Raw genomic sequence first — 25,447 nt, 5'->3', positions numbered from 1 at the left:
ACACTAATGCTGATGCTAAGAAGTGTTTGCTGACAGGAGCATGGTATAGCTGTCTTCTGAGAGCCTCTGCCAGAGTTTGAACAATACAGATGCAAATGCAGCCAAACATTGGACTGAGCAGGGAACCCAATGGAGAAGTTATGGCAAGGACTGAAGGAGCTGAAGGGGTCTGCAACCCCATATGAAGAACAACATCAATCAATCAACCCCCCCCCAAAGCTACCAGATCATCAACCAAAGAGTACATATGGGGGGACCCATGGGCCCAGCTGGTTATGTAGCAGAGGATTCCCTTATTGGGTATCACTGGGAGAGAAGCTCCTTTGTTCAGTGACCCAAGGTAAGGGAATGATATGACACTGAGGCAGGAGTGGGTGAGCAGGTGGAGAGCACACTTATAGAAGCAGGGGGTAGAAATGAGGGTGTTTGTTGAGGGGAAAGTGGGAAGGGGGATAACCTTTGAAATGTAAATAAATAAAATATCCAATGAAAATTTTTAAAAAAATCAAAAATCCTAAAAAAACAATTCATCTTTAGCTTCTGAGATATAAAGTATTTATCAGTTATGATAGTTAGGTGCCTTTGTCATAAAAGGACTTTTCAAAATCCTAATTACATCCAGGGTTTGAAAGGCAATATTCTAATTGTTGAAAATAAAAAATTGGAAATGAAGTAAGCTCAAAAGAGAATTCAAGGAACAGAATTATCTGATGGTTCCAAGCAGGATTTCATGTGAAGTTTTGTTAACCTCCCAGTGTTAATAAGTATGGATCATATAGGAACCTATATTTGTATCTTTGACTGGAGACCTTAGTTCTACAACTATTTGATAAGTAAGTGTGAATTGAATGTGAAGTTATGAGCAAGGAGAGATGAGAAAATGAAAACTGATACTCACTGTATTATTCAGCTTCTTATCATCACGAAACGACTTGCATCCGGCCAGACAAGGTGAAATGTAGGTCACTCCGTTTTCCCCACAGACAGGTTCCCACTGATTTTTATCACAACTGCAGTCTGAGTTGCAATAAGAAAGTGGTACATCTATGTGAGAATCCACTGGGTTCATTCTGGAGATACATAGTAAATAAACACATGTCAAAGAGAGGCAGACATGGAAGGAGAAGGAAGAATGGAATGAAGGGGAGTGGAGAGGAGGGAAAGGAAGGGAAAAGAAAAGAAATCATTAAACTTTGATACGAGAGAGAACTGACTAGAGATCCATGCATGTTACCTTTGTGAGTCTTGTTAAATTTCTAGCTATAGCTAGGAGATGATGAGGGGTCTGCACAGCCTTAGGAAGCTAAAGTGCGAGGAATGCTTTCTATTATGTGGTAAGAATAGGAAGGGAAAGGTACATTACACCTGGGGTATAAGGATGTCTAATTACAATGGTGAGTAGCAGGGTCAGTTCACAGAGAATGAAAATCATGTTTGGAGTGAGGAATTGGTCTCTTGCACAGGTATTTGTTTACATGTATGCTAGAAAAAGCTTCTTCAGCCATGGCTGAGATAGTCCCCTACACTCACAACCTAGCCAGGATTGCAGTGGGGAAGACTAAGAGATTTGGAAACCAAAACTTTAAATTTAAGTCATGAGAATCAGCGAGGTAATTCCCTGGCCTTGCTGGTAATAAAAGTTGTATGTCTGTCCAGGGGGACAAAGGTATCCACGACCTAGGTCCCATTGCACATTGTGAACACTCTAAAAATGACATGATCGTCACCACCCAGTTTTACTTTAAATGAGAAATAAAAACTTCTCTTAAACAGTGATTGTTTGGGCAATTTATAAATTGTGATCCTTACTAACTGAACTCTCAGTGGAGGAAACTGTTTCAGCCTACTCTTCTCTCACATTGGATTCTGATTGGAGGTAACACATCATTCATTCTGTAGATAAAATAATATATACAAACCCATCATAGGTCAAGGTTAGGCCAGCAAATGCCTTATTTTCACAGATTAGGAGAAAATACAACAGATTAAACAAATAGGCCACTGAAGAAGTGAAAAATGCAAGCTTGGTGATTCCAACCAGGGTCAATTTGAATTTTTTAATGATATATCCTCCTAAAAACATTCCAGTTGTCATAGTAGGTAAGGTTATAATTCCTGGAAATAAAAGAAAAACATTGTAATTAAGTAAGAAAGACTTCTCTGGTGTCTCTTCATATGAAATATGGTGTGTCTATATAACCCCTTCAATTCTGTTGCTTTGAGACTAGAAATGAATGCCCAGAATGGAAATGGAAGACCATGCTCTATCTGGAAATGACAAAAGTAATATCTCTTGCCAAAAAACGAGGGTCTCTTTTCCTAGTAATATCAGACATTGCCTTTGAATAGATAAATTTTATGAGGGACACCTCACCGTAAAACATAATTACAATGGACCAGGCCTTCCAGTCTAAAACCTTTTCTTTTTTTAAGTTTGGGATTATTTCATTTTTATGTATGTGTATGTATGTGTGTGTCTGCATTGTTGGGGTGTATTTGAGTGCAGCCTTCCGTGGGACATCCTATGAGGTAAACCACCTGTCAGGTCAAAGGGATTTCTAATCTTCCAAACTCCAAAAGGCAATCCAAACAGCCAGAAAAGGCCTCAACTTGGATTACAGGATGATTTCTGGTGATTGATAATAGCCTGTATTTGTTAGAAACTTGCAGTTCCTCTCTACCAAAGGAGCCATTTCACTTATCACTGGCAGAAAGAAAAATGATGACCAGTGTTGCCTATTAGCATATGAGAGCTCATGCTGGCCTCCCTGCTCTTTCTGCATCACAGGAAACTGTTACACATTGCCAAGTTCAAGCTTGCCTTAGTCTTTGTCACCTCCCCATAAACCACAGCTCACCTGCTGTTGTCCCTACATGTCCCCATTCCCCCTATCTCCCTGCTATTTTGATATATTCTCACACAACCCTTTCTTTATTTTCTTTCTTTCTTTCTTTCTTTCTTTCTTTCTTTCTTTCTTTCTTTCTTTCTTTCTTTAATGCTGGATCTCATTTCTTTCACTGTGTTTTCTCTATTCTTTATTCCTTGGAATTTTTACCTCTCTCAAACATAGCCCTGGCCAGATCCAGGCTACTAGCCATATTGAGTCTGCTTCTTTCTCTTTCTGCTCTTGATCCTTCCATATGTCTCTGGTCATTCTGTCACTAATATCTACAATAGAAACCTTTCCCTTAACCAGCCATGGAGCAGGCAAGTTCTCAGTTTATACATCATCTGTGAAACAAATTATGAAAGATCGGTCTTACCTAACACAAAGTTGGCCTGAGATGCTGTCTGGTCGAACTGCTGCTCTATAAACTTGAATATGTAAGTAAAGGAACCAATGAAGCTGCTGATTTGCAGCAACGTCAGTATCAGGAATATAACATAGAGGTCGTTGGTAAGGATGCTTTTCAGAGACCGTAGAAAGCCTTGAAATAACAAGTGTGAAGAAAACATTGTAGTACAACTTAAATATTCTTTACATCCTAATCTTCTACTTATTATATGTATGAGTTTAAATTATATAAATACATAGAACAGACAGAGGGTGATATGAAATCTTGCTATAAGCAGATTCATGAATATTTTTATTCAGTCATTTCCATAACTATATTGTGTATTAGGTCATTTGGGCTCATAACTATTTTTTTCTCTGTTCTGATTTGTTACTTGCTTTGTTCAGTGAATACTTGGCAGTTCTTTCCAATCTTAGTTTTTCATACTTTTAAATCCATTTACCTGTTTATTCAGCAAATACTCGGTTTAAACCAGTTATCACGAAATATGCTGAAACATGAAACACGAATTCTGTATGTGATGTTTCCTATTATTAGCATTTAATAATGTGATTCTTATGTTAATTAAGCAGTTTTATAGGCAAGATGTTAAATAATTGATGACAACAGAATGAAGAACACTTATGTTCAAAATCATAAGCCTGAATTTAATATGAGGATTCCAGCACTTTGTTTCTTAGAGTGCAGCTTCTCTATAAAACACTGCCTCCACAAATATGTCAGCACTTAAGCCATCTGCCTAAATCATTGCTCCAGCAAATACAACTGAATTGAGTTACCTGCCTAAAATACTGCCCCAGCAAATACTGTGGCACTAACGGAATCTGCCTAAAACACTGCCTCACCAAACTTGGCAGGACTGAAGCCACCTGCTTAAGGATAATCCACTAACAAGCAGGTCATATTAACACAAGAAAACTAACAAAATCATCTCTGCATTCCAAGTGCTGGGACTTGAGCCATGTATCACTATACCTGACTGGAAATTTCTTGATATACACACACACAAAAAAAAAATTGCTTGTCTGTATGTATGTGCATTCATGTATGTGGTTGCCCTTGGAGGTCAGAAAAGGGAATTGAATCCTCCAGACCTGCAGTTACAGAGAGTTATGAACCACCATGGAGGTTTCTGAGAAGCTAATTTGGGTCCTCTTTAAGAGCAGCAAGTGCTCTCATTATCACTGATATATCTCTTCAGCGCCCTAACATGTTCGTTGTAATCTCTATGTTAAGTTTCAAAACCTTGGTGCTCTAGAATTCTTGCCTAGTATGCAAAATGCTATGGGTTCAATCACCATACCAGGCATAAAAACAAAACAATACCATGGTTCCTGGTGTCTAACAACTTACTGTTGAGAAACCAATCAAACCCTGTTACTAGGAACTGCCCAGTTTCCACAGTAAAAAAAAGAAACTGTGATAAGTTATCTTTTCATGGTCAATATCAATATACTACTCTTGTTGAAAACTGAACTATCCTCAATTATAAACCAAACAATATAGTTAGCTCCAACACAGAAATGTCCTTGTGTTGGGGTGATGGAGTGAAGAACGTAATAAAATGAAGAAATGAAAGAAGAGGAATGTCTTGAGCCACATCTGGGAACTCGTCCCTTGATTCCAAAGTAAACCAGGAAATGTTGTAAGGGGGTTTTGTTTTTGTTGCAGTTACTTGTAGTGTTGTTGTGACAAAGTACCTTGACAAAAGCAACTCAGGAAAGAAAGGGTTATTGTGGCTCTCAGTTTAAGGGCACAGAGCATCACTATATGGAAGTCACGATAATGGCAGAGGTAGCTGGTCATACAGCATTCAGAGTCAAGAAGCAGAGACAAATAAGTACTCAGCCTGCTTCCTCCTTTTTATTCAGTTCAAAAACCCCAGCAGTTTGAATGGTGTTACTCACATTGAGTTGGGTATTTCAGTTAACCTAATCTCAACAATTCCTCACAAACATGCTCAAAGGCTTGCCTTCTGGGTGATTCTGGAGTCTATTAAATTGCAATAAACACAAACCATCACAAAATATTGCACTGATTTAGTTTTTGGTGGTGGTGTTTTGAGACAGGTCTTACATTGGTCTCATAGTGCAGACTAGCATTCAACTCATGGTCCCCAGAACCATTGTAACTGTCATTAATTTGGTTTGCTATTTCATCAATTCATTCTGATGCCCCATTCCCATTTTAAATTAAAATTACAGCTTAGAACTCAAATAAATAGCTTTCATTATAGCGTTGCCATCAGTATGCGTCAATGCACTTTGTTCTCATTTGCTCCCTTCTTCCCTGATCTCCATTCCTCCTTGCAATCTGAAAATTATTCTCAAAGCCTCATTGTCTCAAATAATTTTCTACACTTGTTGCTGAATCACATTTTTGACTGTAGCTTCTCTGTGGATCTCCATTGACCCTCAGAAATTATATTTGAAACTAATAATACCAACAAATAGGAAATGCTACTTAAATTACGGCCACCAACTACTTTAACTACTATGAATGTTTTCAGCTCTCTTTTGAATGGTTTTGCAGGTAATTTTTTTTTTTTTTTTTTTTTTTTTTTTTTTTTTTTTTTTACATTTACCAGGAAAAAAAATCTTCCCCTAAATTCCTAGAAAGAAACCTTTCTGGGAATTTTTTCAGTTTTATCCAGGTGTTCACTTAAGAATAGGCAATTTTTAACATGAGTTATGAATGCTTCTCAGTAGCAAGGAACTCAGTAGAATTAATCATTGCTTCCTGGAAGAAGATAAGCACCTCACAATCAGTGGTTGGTATCATTTGCAAATGAATGCATGAATTATTTTAACTCTTAAATCTATCACTGATGTTCTATACTAAACTGTGAAATAAGGAAGCAATGTATGTAGTTCAATTATAGAACATATAACCAGTATGTGTATAGCCCTGAACTTTGACCCCTAGCACCACCAAATATTAAAATATTTGAAAGAAATATATTTCTTCTTTTTTACAATAAATATAATTTTGTGTGATTGTCTTATTCCTTTTATTATTTGGTATTTGTATGTGTTATATATGAGTGTACATGAAGTGTGTGTGTGGGGTGTGTGTGTGGGGTGTGTGTGTGTGTGCACTTTCACAGAGTTGAGCATGACAGTTGTCTGGCAATTGCTCACAGAGTCCAGAGGAGGACAATGAATGATGGTTGTCTATCATTCCCACCTTATTCCTTTGAGGCAAAAACTTTCACTGATCTAGTATGATCCTGGAACATGGAAGATGACCTCGGAGCCTAAGACATTCTCGGGCACAACAAGCCACACTTAGCTCTTTTCATGGATGCTGGTGATTCTATCTCAGGTCCTTATGCTTATATAGAAGCTGTTTTCCAGCACTAAGTCATCTTTTTAGTCATGTTTTCTCCATAATAAAAGCCACAAATCTAATCCTATTTTTGTACACAATCATGGAACATAGTACCTGGAAAGAGAATGGCTTCTGTAGCTCATGTTTAAAAACTTGGCCTATAGTTGGTGGTCTCATTGAAACAGGTTTCACTGAGGGTAATACTTTCAGGTTTCCAAAGCCCAAACCATTCCTAGTTAACAGTTCCACCCCCTTCTCTTTCTCTCTGCCTCATGCTTGAGGATCAAGGTCTAAGTTCTCAACCACTGCCCTACAAAATGCCTGAGTGTCTACTGTGTTTCTCTTTGTCATCATGATTCATCGACTTTAACCCTTTCTAAATGTGAGTTGCCAAATGTAATGCTTTCTTTTATAAGTTGCCTTGGTCATGGTGTCTCTTCATGGCAATGGAGAAGTAACTAAGACAGGAAATATCACTTTTAATAGGAAATGTAAGCGTTTAAAAAGTTTAGTACAGAAGAAAGCTAAATAGATAAGTTGGACATACTGTTTTGAAATATTCTCAGATTTCAGTGGAATTAACATCTGCATATTGACTGACTATGGAATCCTTACCAGTCATGTTGGCAGGAGCTTGTTCCTCTTGTTTTGTTAAATTAGTCATGTGAATCTTTTCTTCATCTGGTTTGAGTACATAAAGAGAAGCTGAACATTTCCTTTCCTTCTGTGATCTCTTTGGAATTTTGGGTAGAAAAAAGAAAGGTATGGAAGAAATAATGCATAATAGTCCATTCACAATGAAGCCAAGCCACCAGGCACCAACCCAGCGAGCATCCTGAGGAGTTATTCGGATACTACCTGGAATGAATAATTAGAACAAGACTTTCAGAAATCATCCTGAAAGTCAATGTTGGTAAGACTGCTGGCCTCCATAGATAAAGAAACCAAACTATAGTTTATATATCCTAAAATGAAATTTTTTGCTAGGGGTTTGTCAACTTAGAAGTAGGGAGTGGGTTAATCATTTGATGACATCTTACAATTTCCATTGTTAAGATCCAGCCATATATATTATATACAAACTCCATTGCAACTGGAGAATTATCAACAATATGTATTCAGCAAATAATAAGATTAGATTTGTGGCTTTTAGTATGGAGAAAACAAGTCTAGGAAGATGGCTCAGTGCCCAGAAAAAGTTTCAATATCAGCACGAGAACCTGGTATAGAATCACCAACATCCACATAAATAGCAAGGTATGGATAGAAGTGCCTAAGAATTTCTTGTTCTCCTAGGTCATCAGATTTCAAGATGGCTTGAGAACCAACGCAAGACATGACCATTCACTACCATTTGAAAATGGCTGTTGGAAGCCACTCCTGAGGTCAGGATAGCAATGGAGGGAAAGTTAACATTGTTTCTAAAAAATGGGAGCGCTCCAATCTGTCTCTTGTAGTTGCTGGATATACAGCTATATTGATTGCAGACAAAGGAAGTACTGAGGAAGGAATTTCCTTCCTCACCACCCACACAGTGAATGTGTGAGTTTAAGAGGAACCCAGAAAAGATGAATTTCAACCTAAGGCATTTGTTGTCCTTCTTATTTCAACTGTATTTCTTCTGCATTGTGAAGAGGAATGATACATTAATGCCAGCTCTAAATACACACTCCTGTGAATGATGAATGGTCATAATCACCAAATGATGAGAAACTTCCTAAAGACATCAGAACCAGTGAAAGCTGAATGATGAATTGTTGGAAAACCTGGAAAGTCTTGTGGCTAATTAGGATACAGTAGCAAAAACACAAGAAAAGCTTTTTCAGTAGATGGTTCACTGAAGTACTCGGCCTAGCACTCAGAGAAGACATAACTCCAATTCTTCTCAACATCTTCCTAACTACTCATAAAAAGACACACCCAGACTCACTGAACATGGTTAGACTACCCTAGCACTGACACTAGACATACAGCAGTATTCTTGATAATAGATGTGATCACTCAACATACAACAGTGTTCTTGATAACAGATGTGATCTGACCTTTGTTTTGAAATTGTTAAATATAACGTTACAGCAAAACTCATCTTTCTACACTACCAAAGAGCTGTTTGGAGACAAAGTTATGAAAATTGTCTCACTTTTAATGCAGCAAGAGTTAACTAAGGATGCAAACACATCAAATTTATTGTAGTCATTACTGAATAAGAGAAGATGCAAAAAGGTCTGAATATCCACAGATAGCCATCTAATTCTCAAGAAATCTAATATAATACAGATTGTTACTTCTAAATATATGAAAACATTTTCCAACTACAGCAAAACATCCACCTCAGCTCTGTATGAGTTTTGAAAATAAGGGTGAACTTGGAAGTGATTGAGAAGAGGTTTGATTAAGGACTGCAAATGATTGGAGGCATATGCCTTCTCATGGTCAACTGTGATGTCAACTCTATTTTGGAAATAACTTTGAAGCCATTGGGTCCTGATGAGATAGAAAATCAGATTTGTTTATACACCAACTACTTATATATTGAAACAAATTTATTCCTATGGCATCTAAAGAGATCAACATGCATTTGGTCGCCTCTGCTCCATCAGGGAGTCAGTGAAATGTGGCATCTCAGAAGAAGAGAGCATCTTGGATGAGAGTCTCAGAATGATGCTAATGGAAAGGGGAAGAGAACTCTTCACTAGAGGTTCAGAACTGTGAGAAGAAAGGATCGTTTTAAGAGTCACACCACCGATAGTCATGCTTACTGCAGAAAGTATCAGTGACAGAAAAGTGGGAGAGAGGAAAGAGAGTCAAATTATAAAGATAAAGGGGATCTAAAACTAAGTGTCCACTTCTGAATAGCCTGGCTGCCACACTGAACTCTGCTCTGAAATCACTGTAAGGTTGTAAGCATTAGTAAGACTTATGTATTAAAAATATTCTGGAAGTATTACGAAAGAATGAGGCAGGGGCTGTTGTCAGATTACATGGAAGAAAAGTTATATAATGAATAAGTCAATTATACAATTAAGGTTAAGAGATTCATAAAGAGAAAGACTATAGAAAACAACACACAAGTTTTTAGAGCAATACTGCGGGCCCTGCCTTTGCCACATTGAGTGCTAACATATCATTTAGATATCTAAAAATAGAAACAGTGAAAAAATAGTTTTGAAAAAGTTACCTGACTCTGTTTCATGAGCCACTGAAAACAAATGAACTTTGAGAAGTGGATTGGACTGGGAAAATGAAGTGTCTTCTAAATTCAGATTTTTTCTTTTAAGATAATTGTTTATAAAGAGAAGTAGAAAAAGAAAACCAGCTACAAGGTGGTTTAATGATATGAAGACATCATATATACAAAAAAAAATGCAGAGAATGGAGAGTGCTTTGTGATAATAAGAGGCTAGAGAAGGAGATTCTCTGGGGATGAATTTGGTGGAAGATTGACAGAACAAGGTCTTGAAGATGCAAGTTGAAGACCTAACACTTAGGATAGGTCTAAAAGCATGAGTTTAAGCTGGATATTATTTGTACAGACTTCGCGTTGAGGGAGATGAGAGATGTGATATTTATGGGAAGAAGGGCTTGAAGATAAGACAGTTTCCACACTTTGGCTAGTTTTTCTGAAGTATAAAGGAATGCTTGCTTTGAGAGAAAAGAACAGCCAGAAGGATCACTTAGTATGCATCCCTTCATCTTCTAATTAAAGGGGACCATATGCCAAGCCCTCTGTTAGGTCCAGGGAAAGCATCAAAACTAGGACACAGGATAAAGATGCTCAACCACTCCAACCTTCCTCCAATCGAACAACCACACAGCATCTTCCAGAAGCTTCACTCTGTAATTCTTGCATTTCTAAATCCAATCTACCACCAAGTGAGAGTGCAGATGATTCGGATCTATAATTAGTTTGTTTTCTATCTGGTCATGTAAATTAAGACTGTCCCCAGTGCCACATTTTATACTTACTGGTAGCAGCTTGACATAAGCAAGAGATGGAATTTGTTTTGTTAAAATAATGAACACATTCTTACCACTTTAAATTTCTAACAGAAAATAATTATGCAACTATTGAAAGAATTAAACCAGTATCCTGGAGGCATGGTAGTTAGAATTTGAAAGACAGCATTTTGGTGTCTTTTCCTAGTTCTACTTACTCAGGTCTACATATCCAATGTCTACATATAGTTTAGCAAACACCGATGACATGGTAAAGCCAAGGATTGGTCCGATCATTGCTATACTATGCAGAGTACCTGCAAATATTCAAAACCATTCAATCAGAATCAACGTGCACAAAGTTATTTTTTTCTTTACACGACAAATTTTAATTATATTCCCCTCCTCCCAGATGCATCCACTCTTTCTCAGCCAACCAAGTTTGGACCTTCTTATTGTAAGTCTCATCAACTATAGTTTTATGCTCTTGTGCATGGCTGTCAACACTGCATGGTCGACCCATCAGAGAACACACTGTTAGAAAAACCTTAATCTCCTTTTCCCAATACCTATCAATTGCTATCTGCTCCTAGTTAAGGAACTTTGTACCTACCTCCCATTTACATGCTGGGATTTCACTTACCTTGAACTTGTAAGTGTATGATTTTTATACAGTAGGTTTTAAAATAATGTTTAAAATAATGTTTATAATGTTACACAATGAATTTCTTGAAATAATACTTTTGTAGGAATCTTAATTTACTTAGGGAGCTGGAGAGATATCTCAGTGGTTAACAGTAGCACTACATGTTTTCTGGCCAACTCAAACACTGCATACATTAGGGACACAGTAATAAATGCAGGAAAACATCCATATACATAAAATATAAACAAATATAAAAATGTAAAATGATTAGTTTATCAGTGCTACAGTTTCAAATTTAGATCCAGAACACTTAAGCACTGAACATAATATTCTCTGTACTTTACCTAAGTACATAGAAGAACGTCCTTCTTTTGCAAAGTCATCAATGTAGGAAACTCCCAGGGGTACTATTGGTGTTTCCCCTATCCCACGAAGCATGTTCCCCATCAAAACAAAAATCCACATGTATGACCTAGACCCCTTTACACAACCTGTAGGGACAAAAACGTTTTACTTTAAGTTTCTTTTTTTTTTTCCCCACGAGACATGGGAGGAGGCGGGCGGGAGCGAGCAGGATTCGAACACGCGCAGACAGAGAGGCGCGGACGGACCCGCACCCTCTGCAGGCGGATACCTTACGGGCTGCCGGTTCACTTACTTTAAGTTTCTTACGGTATTGATACAAGAAATTCCACAAAAATTATTCATATATATATATATATATATATATATATATATATATATATATATATATCAGCTTGACTGCCAGCACTGTGCTAAGACAATATCCCTGTTTATTTTCCCTTTGTTTTACTTTGTGTTAAGATTTTAACCATGATTGAGAAATAACAATTTCAGAATATATAGTCCCATATAGATATAGATATAGATATAGATATAGATATAGATATAGATATAGATATAGATATAGATATACACACACATGTGAATATTTTGCCTACATGTGTATGTGTACCACATGCAATGCATGTAGTACTGGCAGAGACCATAAGAAGTGTTGGATCCCCTGGAAATGGAATTATACTTAGTTGTGACATATCATGTGACAGCTGCCAATTGAACCAGTGCTCTTAACTGCTGAGTCATCTTTCTAGACTCTAATTTTATATTTATATTTTTGCTTCTGTCACATAGAGATATCTTGGTGATAATTACAAATATGTCTTTACTGATTATTTCCTTGGGGTTGATCAATAACAATACAATTACAAAGAATTAGTAATTCTTCATTTAATAAATGTTAAAAGAATAACTTCCAGAAACAGCGATAATTTTATCCAATCCCAATAATACAAAAAAAGAAAAAGAGTTAACTTCTTATTTTTTTTCATTTTAATCTTCCCATATCTGATACAATAATAGAATGATCTACAGTGTTAAAACTATATTTTCTTATTAGAATATTTTAAATTTTCAATTGCAGTAATTATTTTTATTTTCAAAAGTACCTCTTCTTTGTTTATACAATTCATTGTTGCTTGCTTAAATTGTCTGTTGACACAGGTGCATACTACAAGGCACAGGTTGGACTCAATGCTAACAGTCATTCCGCTTCAACCCTTTGTGCTGGGATTTCAGACATGCGCACTGTCAATTGTTATACCTTTATTTTACCTGCAAATATTCTTCCCCAATTCTAACTGAAATAGTCCTTAGCTCCTCTTCAGCTATTTCTAAAGTCTAATTATATATCATGTTTACACTATGATTATGTCTGTATATCAAGGTCAAATGAATCATTATTTTAAATCAAATTTTGCTGATACATTTTACAAAAATTTGAATAGGTTATTTACAAACTTTCAAATATTAGTCACTGTTACTGTTAATTCTTACCGTTCTCCACTATCTCAGGTGTGGTTTCATTCAGAGATGTCGTTTGATTGATTAGACAGGTCAATGTGGTGTTGCCTAGAGAGCTGATGTCATTTTCTGTTGCATACCTGTAACTATAATGATATTACTACATTTAACATTTTGCTTATATATCCAGTATTTTCACTTTCCCCCAAAATATTGTTTGTACCTCTCTTTTCTCCATATCAATGAGAATCCACTGATAATTTTCAAGCCTTAATTTTAGGACAAATAATAGGTAACAGTAAAATGGGGGAAAGTAAGGTAATTCATTGATACTCAGCCAAGGTGGCTGAGCAACTTAATGGGACAGATGAACTATTAAGATGATCATAAGATGATCTCTGTTTATGATGTCAAAACTCCTAGCTTCCCTTTTCTATTTTGCAAACTGCTGTCTTAGTGTAATCATTCTCATTTATTTATTTTTTAAGATGACAGTAATATAAACTTCTTGATGACTTATATTTAATAAGCTAGAGAATTGTGTTTCCAAATCAGTCTTAAAGACATGCTAATTCTTCTACCTTTTCTACTAAAACACCTGAATTTCTTATGTATGGATATGCACACATGAACTAATGTCTGACTCTCTGAAATTTTAATAAATTCTAATCACTTGGGCTTGAGCAAGGAGAATTTAATAGCAACAAAGACAATGGAATCAGAATAGCGATATATGCAGTAACCTGAAAAATACTACTATACCCATACTCTATGCAGGATAACCAAGTGTATGGCAGGCATTCTACATTACTTCAAAACTGAAACAAAATGCACAGGTTTTTGTCCATAGGGAGTTTCATTCTGTTTAATAAAAAGTAGATCATTAGCTTTACTCAAGGGTTGAAAATGGATGGATATTATAGACTTTGCCTTGTGTAGACACTGTGACATGAATCTTAGTGATAAGCAGGAGTTTGAGATTGACTCCAGAGGACAGTGGACAAGGGTGTAGGGCCAGTGCACATAAAAATAAAACATTTGCAGGTGTAGAGGACTGCAGCTTCATCAGTTGCTTGTCAACTGTGGGGAAGGATGGAAAGTGAGTCTAGGACAGTCAAAGACCCAGTCAGTAAGCAGCAGACATGCACAAATGAAATGACAAATGATTAACACAAACCTTTCAATATTTTGATTGTGATTATACTCACTCAATTTTGTATCTCTGCCACAGTATCTATGCCTACTCACAAATATATTTATAGCTTGAATGATGTAATTGCAGGATAATATGTTCCTACATATATTTTATATTACTCAACTCTATTTAATAATATAGGGTGGTCCCAATAACCTCAAAGGGTTTTTTGGCCCACTGATAAACGAATCTGAAGTTTGAAAATCTGTACTAGAGAACTAGATGTTTTTAGCAAAATTAGGAAAATGAGATTTGCATTTAAAAGTATATTCTTGTATTGAGTATTAATTAGAGTACAGCTGAGAAGCTGGAGAGATGGCTCAACTGTAAAAACCCTTGGTTGTCCTTCCTGAGGATCCAAGTTCAATTCCTAGCAACTGTTGGAAGACCCACTAACTCTAACACCAATCCTATTGGATCTAAGGCTTTGTTCTGGTTTCCACAGGCTCTGCATGCGTGTGTGCACATAAATACACACAAAAAACCACTCATACTAATAGATTAAGAAATAAATCCTTGAAAAACTAATAAAATTAAAACTGAAAGCAAAACCTCGATTATTGGCTTCAGCTTGGTTAAGGGCATGGATTTCTACATTGACAAAATAATGTCGAATAAAGAAGTGCTGGATTTCTGCACTGCAGTAAAGCAACAGCTTAGGGTGATGCCACTGACTTCGGTCTGAATTCCTTTACAGTTGTAAGGACCCCTGCTGAATGAATAGATATGAAACTGGGCAGATGTTGTCAAATATAGTGAGTTCAGGTTGTGATACATGGGTAGGAAAACCTTGTGAATGTCCATTGGAAATGTAGACGTGGTGCATGGATACATAGACGTTGAGTGTTCAGAACAGTCACCTGATGTGAACTATGGCTGAATTTGTAGCATATGTTTCATATGAATCATTGCAGGAATTAGACTGAAGGTAAAGGTACAGAGATGCAGGCATTCTGATACTACCCATGAAAGTAAAGTCTCAGCCTGATGAAGAGCCCACACAGAGAGAAATAAATTGAAAGAGCATAAAATTATGAAAATCAGAATGGGAAAAATTATTTGAACAGTCAACTTTAAGAAGAATACGATATTAATATGGTGACAAGTGTGAATGTCAACTGTGACAAATGTTAAATATTTGTGTGTGTGTGTGTGTGTGTGTGTGTGTGTGTGTGTGTGTTGCTTGTGTACATGTGTGAAACTGGTCCTGGCATCTCAGCATGCACTGTTCTCTCTTTATTGCCATTCAGAGATGAGAACTCTGTCTTGTCTTAGCACACAATCAAGCCAAGTATAATTCCTGCATGGATAGTGTGGACCATCTCCAGGCCAACATCATACTAGGATCCTAGCTACACCTGAGAGCTTCTGGGGAAGAGAAAATTATTCTACTTTGAGGTTTGGATATCCAATACTTACTATCCCATGAAGAAATGTGGCAATGCAGTCAGAGTACTCCCAATGCCCATGATGAAACACCCAGTTCCAATCAGCTTTGGTCTGTGTAGTTTGGATCCAAAGTAACTCACAAATACAATAACTAATAAATTCCCTATAAGAAAACCAAGTTATGCCAATTTAATTCATGATTGGAAATAATGATGGTCATTGTGTATAAATACAAAAACACTTGGCACTTTTCTTGGGTTGACTGACAAGAGGAAACTCACCATAATTGAATTGACTATAAAAAACTATGGTATTAAAAATAAGCAGTGGCTGTAGAGATGGCTTAGAGGTTTAGAGCACTGACTGCTCTTCCAGAGGTCCTGAGTTCAATTCCCAGCAACCATATGGTGACTCACAACCATCTGTAATGAGATCTGATGCACTTTTTTAGTGTTTGTTTGAAAACAGCTGCAGTGTACTGATATAAATAAAAAATTAACAAATCTTTAAAAAAGAATAAGCAAAAGGTGGTAAGACATGGCAGCACACACCTCTCATCTCACCCCACTGGAGGCATAGGCAGGTGGATCTCCATCAGTTTGAGGTAAGCCTGGTCTACAAAGCAAGTCCAGAACAGCAGGGATTATTTCATAGGGAAACCATGTCTCAAAAAATCAAAAACCAAAACCAAAACCTTGTAGAACTCTTCTTATTTTGTTTTATATTTTATTGCAGGCTTATTGATTTTTTAAACTTATGTGTACATATGAACATATGAGTGCATTAGCCACAGAAGCCAAAAGAGAAAGTAGGATTCTTTGCAGGTATAGTTACAGGTGGTTGTGGGCCACCAGACATGGATGCTGAAAATCAAACTTAGGTCCTCATAAACAGCAGTAAGCCCACATAACCATTGTGAGATTTTTCCAGTTCCTTGTTTTGCTGTTAGTATCAACTTTTACTTGTGGAACCAACCTCAGAAGCCATCAATATCAATAACTAGACATATCATATTTCCCCTTATCTATACCAAAACTCACAGGGAGCACTGGGTTCTTGGGTTGCAAAAAATATTAATTTTTGTACTAGACTATGGAATATGTTTTGGAGATGATTGCTTGACAATATGGTTGCAGCAGATTTTTTTTTTGAGAAATTGCAAGTTGTACTAAAATGATAAAAGTAGAGACAATACTTCCTAATAGAATTCAAAAGCATTAATTAATTAATGCACTTTCATAGTTTTCTGTCTTTCTTTAAACCTGTAATATGTACCTGCTATGGTATTCCCTGCCAAAAATATCATAAAAGAACAAACCATAAACAAAGATAATAACAAATTATAAAACACATTAGGAATAAGAACAGGTAGGTGGGCAGAGATTCTATCAGATCTCAGGGAAAATCAATTAATTAGGAGCTTTGGTAAATTTTCCACAATAAACTACTACATAAAATGTCATGTTGATTGTGAATTATCCAGGGAAATGGAAAACTCCAAATGGGGAGTAAATTCTCATCTCTTAAACAACAAATAGGTAGTTACAAAGAGTTACTGAGTGTTAAAAAATGATATGATATGAAATTACAAATGAGGACTAGCCAAAAAATACAGGAAATAACAGTTAAAGAAGAATTAACTGGAAAGAGGAGTGATTTGGGGGGGACAGGAGGCCTTAAATATGAAACATCAAAAAATGGCAGAAGGAAATGGAAAATATTGTAAAGTTAGAAATAAAAAATGTATAAAACTTAATTATGTTAAGATGACATCCAACCATACATAAAACAAGAAACAGGCAGAAAAAGAGACATGCAGAACACCCCAAGAGTAACAGGAGTTTACAGTGTGAGGTCAACCTATATACTGATGAACTTGCAGTGTTCAAGGCTGAAAGTAATTAGCCTCTATCAGTAGATACAGATAGATAGATGATAGATAGGTGATAGAAGATAGATAATATATAAATAGATGATAGATTGATATATATATATATATATATATATATATATATATATATATATATTATAAATTGGCTTAAATATAACCTAAATCAATTTTTAAGGAAAATGACCCTCAAATTTTTAGGATCTGTTGGAAATCCATATGATAGACATAATAGTGAGGGTCTCCAAATAATTAAAGAGAAAAAAATGAAGAAGAAGGAGCAGCTGCAACAACCTTCTGCTTCAAGAGGTTAGAGTAGAATCTCTTTGCTCAACTGCACAGAGCTCTGGTATCATGGAAGAAGATGTAAAAACTAAAGTGAAGGCAACAGATTAACATCTACAGTGTAATAGAGCAATCAATCCTCCAGGGAGGTAAAGAGCAGAGATCCCACACAGACCATTGCAAAGCTCTCCTTACTCCTTAAATCAAAGGCAATATGGCTCCTCAACTTTTCTTTATCTCTGGTCTTGAGAGAGGGAAGGGTAAGTGTCCCAAAAGTTAGTTTGAAAGCAATGTGTCTGTGTAAAATCAACCCTTCAAAATTCTCTTTGCAGAGTGGTTGGTCATCACTTTGTATTCAGTAATATCACTGATTTTAACTTCTAGGCATCAGCAGCACTGCTTCCCAAGACATGACAACAAAAACGATATTGCTTTATTTTTTTCAAAAAGGACAGTTATCTCTGGTTGAGAAGCATGGGTACAGTGTATGACAGGACTCCATTTTCTCTCTGTAAGTCTGGTGGTTACATAGAAATAAACATTACCAATTTCAAAGCCTCCATCAATAAAACCAGAAATGGAAGATGGTATTTCAAATCTTCTTTCTATCTGAGTGATGGAACTTTTCATAATGACTCCACCTAGTGCCTTGCATATGTAGCTGAATGAGAGGGCTGCCAAAAACATCTAAGAAAAAGCAGAAATAGGGGGGAGAGGAACATTAACCAACAAAGTATATATACTATTGATAGAATTCAATTGCTTTTCTACATGATACTATTTGTTAGGATTTTTCTTGTTACTGTTGTTGTTTTTAATTAAAATCTTTCCTTTGTAGCAGTTGATATTTCCTTACCTCTTACTGTTCTGGTTATAAAGATAAAGTATAACTTTCTAATTTGGTAATCATTATAGCAGTAAAGTTAACACAATTAGATTATAAACTTATTTCTAAGTAGATAATCTCAGTCAGCCATCACTTGAGCTAAAGTTTTGTTTTAGCAGCAGCCAAATCTAGGGATCAGCAGGACATTTCAAAGGCAATAATTTTGGAAATCCAGATGAAAGGTGAAATCTGAGCAGTTAATGAAGGTCCCATACAAAATACAAATGACTGACATTTGATCTAAGGATTTTTTTTGTTTGTTTTTGGTACTTTTTATTACTATCAAGAGACACTATGCCCAAGGCACCTTATAAGGATGATTTAACTGGGGCCTTGTTTATAGTTTTAGCAGGTTAGTTCATTGCCATTATAGTGGGATGCCTGGCCGCAGGCAAGCAAGTATAGTGCTGGAGCTGTACCTGAGAGTGTATGAATGTAGAATCTGAAGAATCAAAAAAGGAGTTTGACAGATATATGAAACTGTATGTAGATTTATAAATCCATAACACAGTCAAATGCAGCCACATAGAAACTTATATTATTAAATCCAAGTAGGTCAATCACCAATCTTTCTGGTATAGATATTTCTTTTTTAATCCTTAGTTATTAATTTCTCAGTGAAAAAAATAGATGATTTGGATCAACAGTAACCAAAATTTTACACACAAATAAGCTTATTATCACATTAAAATACATGCTAAAATGCAATTGCAATGCTATTCCCTAAGAATATATGTGATATACACAAAAGAAAACAAGAAAGAAATAAAACCATCTCACTATGAAAAGCACCGGACATAGACAAAAACAGAAAAGAACATAAGTGGGAAAAACAAGAAACACAACACACAAAGATTAGCAAAGTTGCAACAGGAAGTATTTCCTGATGGTATTTACTTTAATATAAAGAAATACAGCACAGAAAAACATGCTGGTTGGTTTAAAAGACAAAATTAGAATGAAACTGGGGCTGGAGAGGTGGCTCGGAGGTTAAAACACTGTCTGCTGTCCCAGAGGGCTAGGGTTCTCTTTCCATTAACCACATCATGATCACACTGTCTCAGAGGGTCTGATGCCCTCTTCTGGCCTCTTCTGTCATCAAGCATATACATTGTGCACAGACATATATGAAGGCAAATCCACTCATACAAGTAAAATAAAAGCATGATAATTTAAAAAACAAGAATCAGCTAAGAGACTCACTATATGACTATATCTATGAAGTAATGATATAATAAACTCTTTTAGTGTTAATATGGAATTTATTTTCGTAGATATCTGATAATAATCACAAAGCAGGTTGACATATTTTCTAAAACCTGTTTGTCACCTCAAACTTCACATTTGAGACATTAAGCTTCATGTTTAAAAGACATAGAAATAAATTTCATAGAAATATGAAAGATTTCCTCCAGGTATCCAGGCAGGGAAGCAAACCACATGGAGAAAAGAATGAAAACCCAGTGCAGGTTGACCTCGTTACCCTGGATCAGACTTACAGAAGTCTAATGCCAAGTGGTTCATTGTTAGGATAACTGAGACACAATACAATTCAAAAAAAAGATTTATAAGCAACAATTAGTCCAATCAGTCTAACTTCAGGTGCTCAATGAAGCTTATTATGTGACTACATAGAAAATTTTACAAAGTACATATGACATAAGCACAGGTTCTATAACTAAAAGACAAAGAATCTAGTGTGGTCTCTGACCAATAGTCTAGACGTCAATAGGCTATAAAGTAAATGTGGGATCTCTCCTAAGGATGGTTAACAGTCTAAGGAGATAAGAGTCTGTGATAATTATTCTGAGGAATTTGCGTGAGGTCTGCCTCTGTAACAAAAGGTGGGTAACATCTGTTGTACTTCCAAAGATATGTCATTAACAAAGTCTGTTCTCTGCTTTCTCAATGGAATGCAGATAGTTGAAATTTTCTCCTCCATTGAGGAGAGACCCCTGCATGATTTATATTCCCAGTTCATGTAGTGCTGCCTGTGAGTACAAGCGTCTCTGTGTCCTCAATACTATAGACCTAGAGATAGATGATAGATAAATACACAATAGATAGAAAGACAGACAACTAGATAGATAGATAGATAGATAGATAGATAGATAGATAATTAGATAGATGAAAGATAGAAGATAGATGATAGATAGATGATTGATAGATCATATCATGATAGATAGATAGATAAATAGATAGATAGATAGAAAGACAGATAGACAGATGATAGATAGAGATAGGTAGATAGATAATAGGTAGATAGGTAGAGAGATAACAGATAGATAGATAGATGATAGAAAGGTAAACATGATAGATTGAGATAGATTGATAGAGAGATGATAGATTGATGATAGAAAGACAAAGAGATGGTAGATAGATGATAGATAGACAGATAGATAGATCGATAGACAGATGATAGATAGACATCAATAGATTGACTAATATATCAATGGAGATGACAGATAGATAGATAGATAGATAGATAGATAGATAATACACAGACATGAGATAGATGTGATATCTAAGGACAGACATCAGTTATGGAAGATATGTAAAGACAGAAATCAGATAGAAAAAAGAGATTAGGGAAAAATTCTTCATTTAGATAAAAACTAAAAGAATTCAGAGGTGGTCATATATCTAGCAAAATTTGTAAAAATAGCAAGACAGCAAGACTAGTACACTATGGAATCAATAATTATAACACATATGCACTTGATAATAAAACTCCTAAGCACACAAAGCAAAGGGTGATAGATAAGAGAGAAAGATAGCAACACAGTGGCATCAGAACACGTGCCTGCTTTGCTTTCTGCCATGGATTAATCAAGCATAGGGAAAATGATGAAGAAACAGACAAGAGAGAAGATTTACATAGGGAGAGATATAGATGTAGATTAGATATAGATGAGATAAATAGATGAGATAGATAGATATAGATACAGATAGATGATAGAAATAGAGATATAATGCTATAGACACCAATAGGAGCCAGCAGACAACTAGAGGGCACTCCACTGAGTGACAGCTGAATATAAATCCCACAAATAACCCATGTCTTGCCAAATAATATGACTTTACATCCCAAACACACACATAGACAAACACAACTGCCTCCATCTCCAGCTTCAGAGTACCAGGGATTTTCTCTTCTGGAATGTGTGGGATCTTGCACTTAAATACACACAACCATAAACCTGTGTATACATAATACTAAATTAGTAAAAAAAAAAAAAAAATGTCCTTTGGTGAAAAACACATTATTTTCAAAACTTGGATTTCTCTGTTATTTTTCATTTCTAGATTAATGCTGTCATAGTAGGGGAGAGTAATTGGTATCTTTTTAATCTTCAAAAAATTGTTGGCTGGGGAGATTCTTAAACCAAAAATGAAAGGATGATTTTATCTATGGAAACTAGTCCATCGCCAGCTCCACATTAACAAATAAACAACAACACTTTGTTATTATCTTAATAAATGCAGGAAACTTTTTAGCACATTATGTTGTTGACGTTTGGTGTGTTGCTCTGTGCTGTAATGCTGAGTGCAGGCCACCAAGACCTGATTGCCCCAAAGATGAGAGAGTCCACTCCTAGACTGAAGGGACCTTATGTTACCTTGCCCTCAAGTTATTTATAATTGATGAATAAAGATGATGACAGCTAACAGCTGAGCAGAAGAGACATAGGCAGGGTTTAGGATTCCTGGGCTTTGTGTTAGAGGAGAAACATGAGAGGGAGAAGGAAAGAGAGGAAAAGCTACTATGGGTTAGGTGCATCAATGGAGTTAAAAGCAGCCCAGATGAAACATGGGAAATTATATAATGAGATTATTGGTTAGGCAGTAGCCATAATAGCATATAGTATAGAAATCTGCCAAGTTCTTGTACTGATTAAGATTTAGTGTAAATATAAAGGTTGTATGTGTGTCTTTTATCCTGGAGGTAAATGATTAAAGGTGGGTTAGAAATCTCAGATAGGGATTATATTTTCCTACATTATGAAGTTCCACAACCTTTCACAATAAAACAACATGTTGGTCTCAATGAGAATAGCCCCTATAGTGTCAAATATTTGAATACTCAGTCCCTATTTGATGATGGAAATTTTGTAGAAGGATTAGTGAATGTGGCTTTGTTGGAGATGTGTCACTGGGGTTTAGGCTTGACATTTTAGAGGTGCAGGCCATTCCTAATTAACCATCTCTGCCTGATGATGGCCCCAAGATGCAAGCTTTTATCTACTCCTCCATCCATGCCTGCCTGTCTTCTGCCATGCTCATTCCCACAAAGGTTATAGACTCTAACCTTCTGAAACTCTAAGTTCCAAATATGCTCTTTTTCCTGTAAATTTCTTTGATCCTTTATCTAGTGATGCTTTATCATATCAATAGAAAAGTAAATAATCCACACAGACTAACTAAAAACCAAAAAAAAAAAAAAAATGAGATACTTCAATAGAGAAGATATATATATATATATATATATAAAACTAACAGTCTTCTTGACCGGGAACTGTTGTCATTCCCTAGATGAGAAGGAAAGTGAAGGTGTGTGCGTTCACCATGAACATCCACTACACTGCTAGAGACTGAAGGTAAGGAAAAGAAAGAGAAGTGAGAAAGGAGAAGGGACAAAAATCATCTCAAGTTCATAGGACTCCAAGGCCAAAACAATCTTGAGCAGAAAACCATACCTCACATATTCAGATATCAGTATATTCCATTAGAATAATAACTAGATAAGGTGCACTATGGCATATTTGTATGCATGTGTGCTCTCTCTCTCTCTCTCTCTCTCTCTCTCTCTCTCTCTCTCTCTCCCTCTCCCTCTCCCTCTCCCTCTCCCTCTCCCTCTCCCTCTCCCTCTCCCTCTCCCTCTCCCTCTCCCTCTCCCTCTCCCTCTCTCTCTCTCTCTCTCTCTCTCTCTCTCTCTCTCTCTCTCTCTCTCTCTGTGTGTGTGTGTGTGTGTGTGTGTGTTACTTCATGTGTTGGTGTATACCTATAATCCTAGCCATTTTGAAGCTTGGACAACATACCAAGAACCTGAGAAATGAAAGGGGTCATGGAGAAGCGAAGTTGTAAAGACATAGATTCATAGATTTATGGATCAACTGAATAAAGCAGAGATTCCAGACACCTTTATGCTTGGGCAGATGGCTTTCACTAAGTGCCAAGGATGCACACTGATGTTGGGAAAGATGAATCATCACATTTAAAGAAATAAAGTTGGAACCTTAATTTACATCATATAAAAATTAGGTCAATGAACTAAAGAGCCAAGTATAGGACCTAGTACTTCTTAGGAACAGAAGAGGGGGAATCTTTAAATTTATTTAAAGATTTTCTAATTGTTAATATGTGTGTGTGTATGTGTGTGTGTGTGTGTGTGTGTATGTGTGTGTATGTGTGTGCGTGTGTGTGAGTGTGTTGTGTATAGGCATTTACACCAAAGCACAAGCAGAAGTCAGAGGACAATTTTATTGAGTTAGTTTTATCTTTCCTACTTTAGATAAATTCTGAGGCTTGAATTCATGGTTTCAGGTTTTGGTGGTTATTGTTACCTTTAATTTGGTTAATGCAGTGTTTTATAGTGATTTTCATAGTTTGAACCATCCTCATCACTCTTGATTAAAATCCTACTTGGTTGCACTGTCATGTTCTTTTAATGTGCTGATGAGTTCTGCCTGCTAGCATTTCAGTGATCACTTTGGTTTCAACAGCCAGCAGAATTTTGGGATCATAATCTCGTGAGTCATTATCTCATGTTGGTATCAGACAGTGACAGTGAGTGGAAGTACTCCTTCACTTCCATCTTTGACAGAGTTTGGAAATGGTTCTTTAATTCTACACTACATGTTTGCTAGAATTCTTCAGTGAAGCAATCTGGCCCTGGCTTTTCTTGGAAGATGTAATTTGGTTTTAATAGGTTTTCTGCCTCTAAGAATGTATTCCTGTTGTAAGATATGCACCATTGGGAGAACAGGAATTGACAAGTGTTGGCAAAGATGTGCAGATGTTGGTGCTGGCTGTTAGGAATGTAAAATGGTGATGTCATTATGGAAAATCCTACAGCGAGTCCTCTAGAAAAACATAGAATGACATACCTCAGTAATCTTTCCCAGAATCTATTTAAAAGTCTTCGAAATCAGGGCCTTAAAGAGATACTTCATGTTTGTTGCACTTTCATTTATAGATAAATGGCCTCAAGGGACCGGTTTAGCTAACTCTGTTAGTCTTCCTGTAGAGATTCTATCTCCTTTGGAGCCCATAATCCTTGTATTCTCTCTCTCTCTCTCTCTCTCTCTCTCTCTCTCTCTCTCTCTCTCTCTCTCTCTCCTGACTCTCTGCTGGAATAGGATCCCACTGTGTTACCCATTGGCCCCAAATTCCAGGAGTCCAGTAAATCTCCTGCATCGGCCCTTTAAAGAGGGGCCATACATCCATACTATCATGACCAGTTCTAGTTTATCTTGCTTTAAAATGGTAGTGTCTATGTCTTAGTCTTCACTCTTCTTTATTTTTAAATAAATAATGATGTATTAGATTTATCAGTGGAATCAAACTGTTCGCTTAATAAAAATCATACTTTGAATCAACTTCTTAATTCATTTGGCTTCAAAGTTATTGGACCTCCCACTGAAATACACATTTATCTGTGAATCTCTTTAAAACCTAACCCCCAGTTTCCTTTTACTTTTACTTTTCTTTGTTCTCTTCTACTATCTTCTTTTCCTCACAAATTATTTTCAGGTGTTTTGCACTGAACCT

General features: G+C 36.3%; 2 protein-coding genes across 5 annotated transcripts in view; one reads left to right on the top strand and one right to left on the bottom strand.

Moving 5' to 3' along the window:
• LOC117715179 (solute carrier organic anion transporter family member 1A4-like) overlaps positions 1 to 25,447 on the top strand; it is a 116,993-nt gene that overhangs the window by 44,102 nt on the left and 47,444 nt on the right. The window lies entirely within an intron of this gene.
• The window catches only part of LOC117715178 (solute carrier organic anion transporter family member 1B2), a 55,954-nt gene that overhangs the window by 12,368 nt on the left and 18,139 nt on the right, over positions 1 to 25,447 (bottom strand). For all 4 annotated transcript variants that reach the window (XM_076940759.1, XM_076940762.1, XM_076940761.1 and 1 more), the window contains 9 exons: positions 18,336 to 18,477; positions 15,648 to 15,780; positions 13,067 to 13,179; positions 11,554 to 11,700; positions 10,782 to 10,880; positions 7,243 to 7,485; positions 3,265 to 3,429; positions 1,920 to 2,115; positions 899 to 1,070 (listed from right to left, as the gene is read on the bottom strand). In XM_076940759.1, the coding sequence (XP_076796874.1) occupies positions 899 to 1,070; positions 1,920 to 2,115; positions 3,265 to 3,429; positions 7,243 to 7,485; positions 10,782 to 10,880; positions 11,554 to 11,700; positions 13,067 to 13,179; positions 15,648 to 15,780; positions 18,336 to 18,477 (1,410 nt within the window). The remainder of the gene's footprint in view (positions 1 to 898; positions 1,071 to 1,919; positions 2,116 to 3,264; positions 3,430 to 7,242; positions 7,486 to 10,781; positions 10,881 to 11,553; positions 11,701 to 13,066; positions 13,180 to 15,647; positions 15,781 to 18,335; positions 18,478 to 25,447) is intronic.

The sequence above is a fragment of the Arvicanthis niloticus genome, chromosome 9 (genome assembly GCF_011762505.2).
Source record: "Arvicanthis niloticus isolate mArvNil1 chromosome 9, mArvNil1.pat.X, whole genome shotgun sequence".
In the NCBI taxonomy this organism is placed as follows: domain Eukaryota; kingdom Metazoa; phylum Chordata; class Mammalia; order Rodentia; family Muridae; genus Arvicanthis; species Arvicanthis niloticus.
The sequence above is the reverse complement of the archived record's forward strand: the minus strand, read 5'-3'. Positions and strand labels throughout refer to the sequence as shown.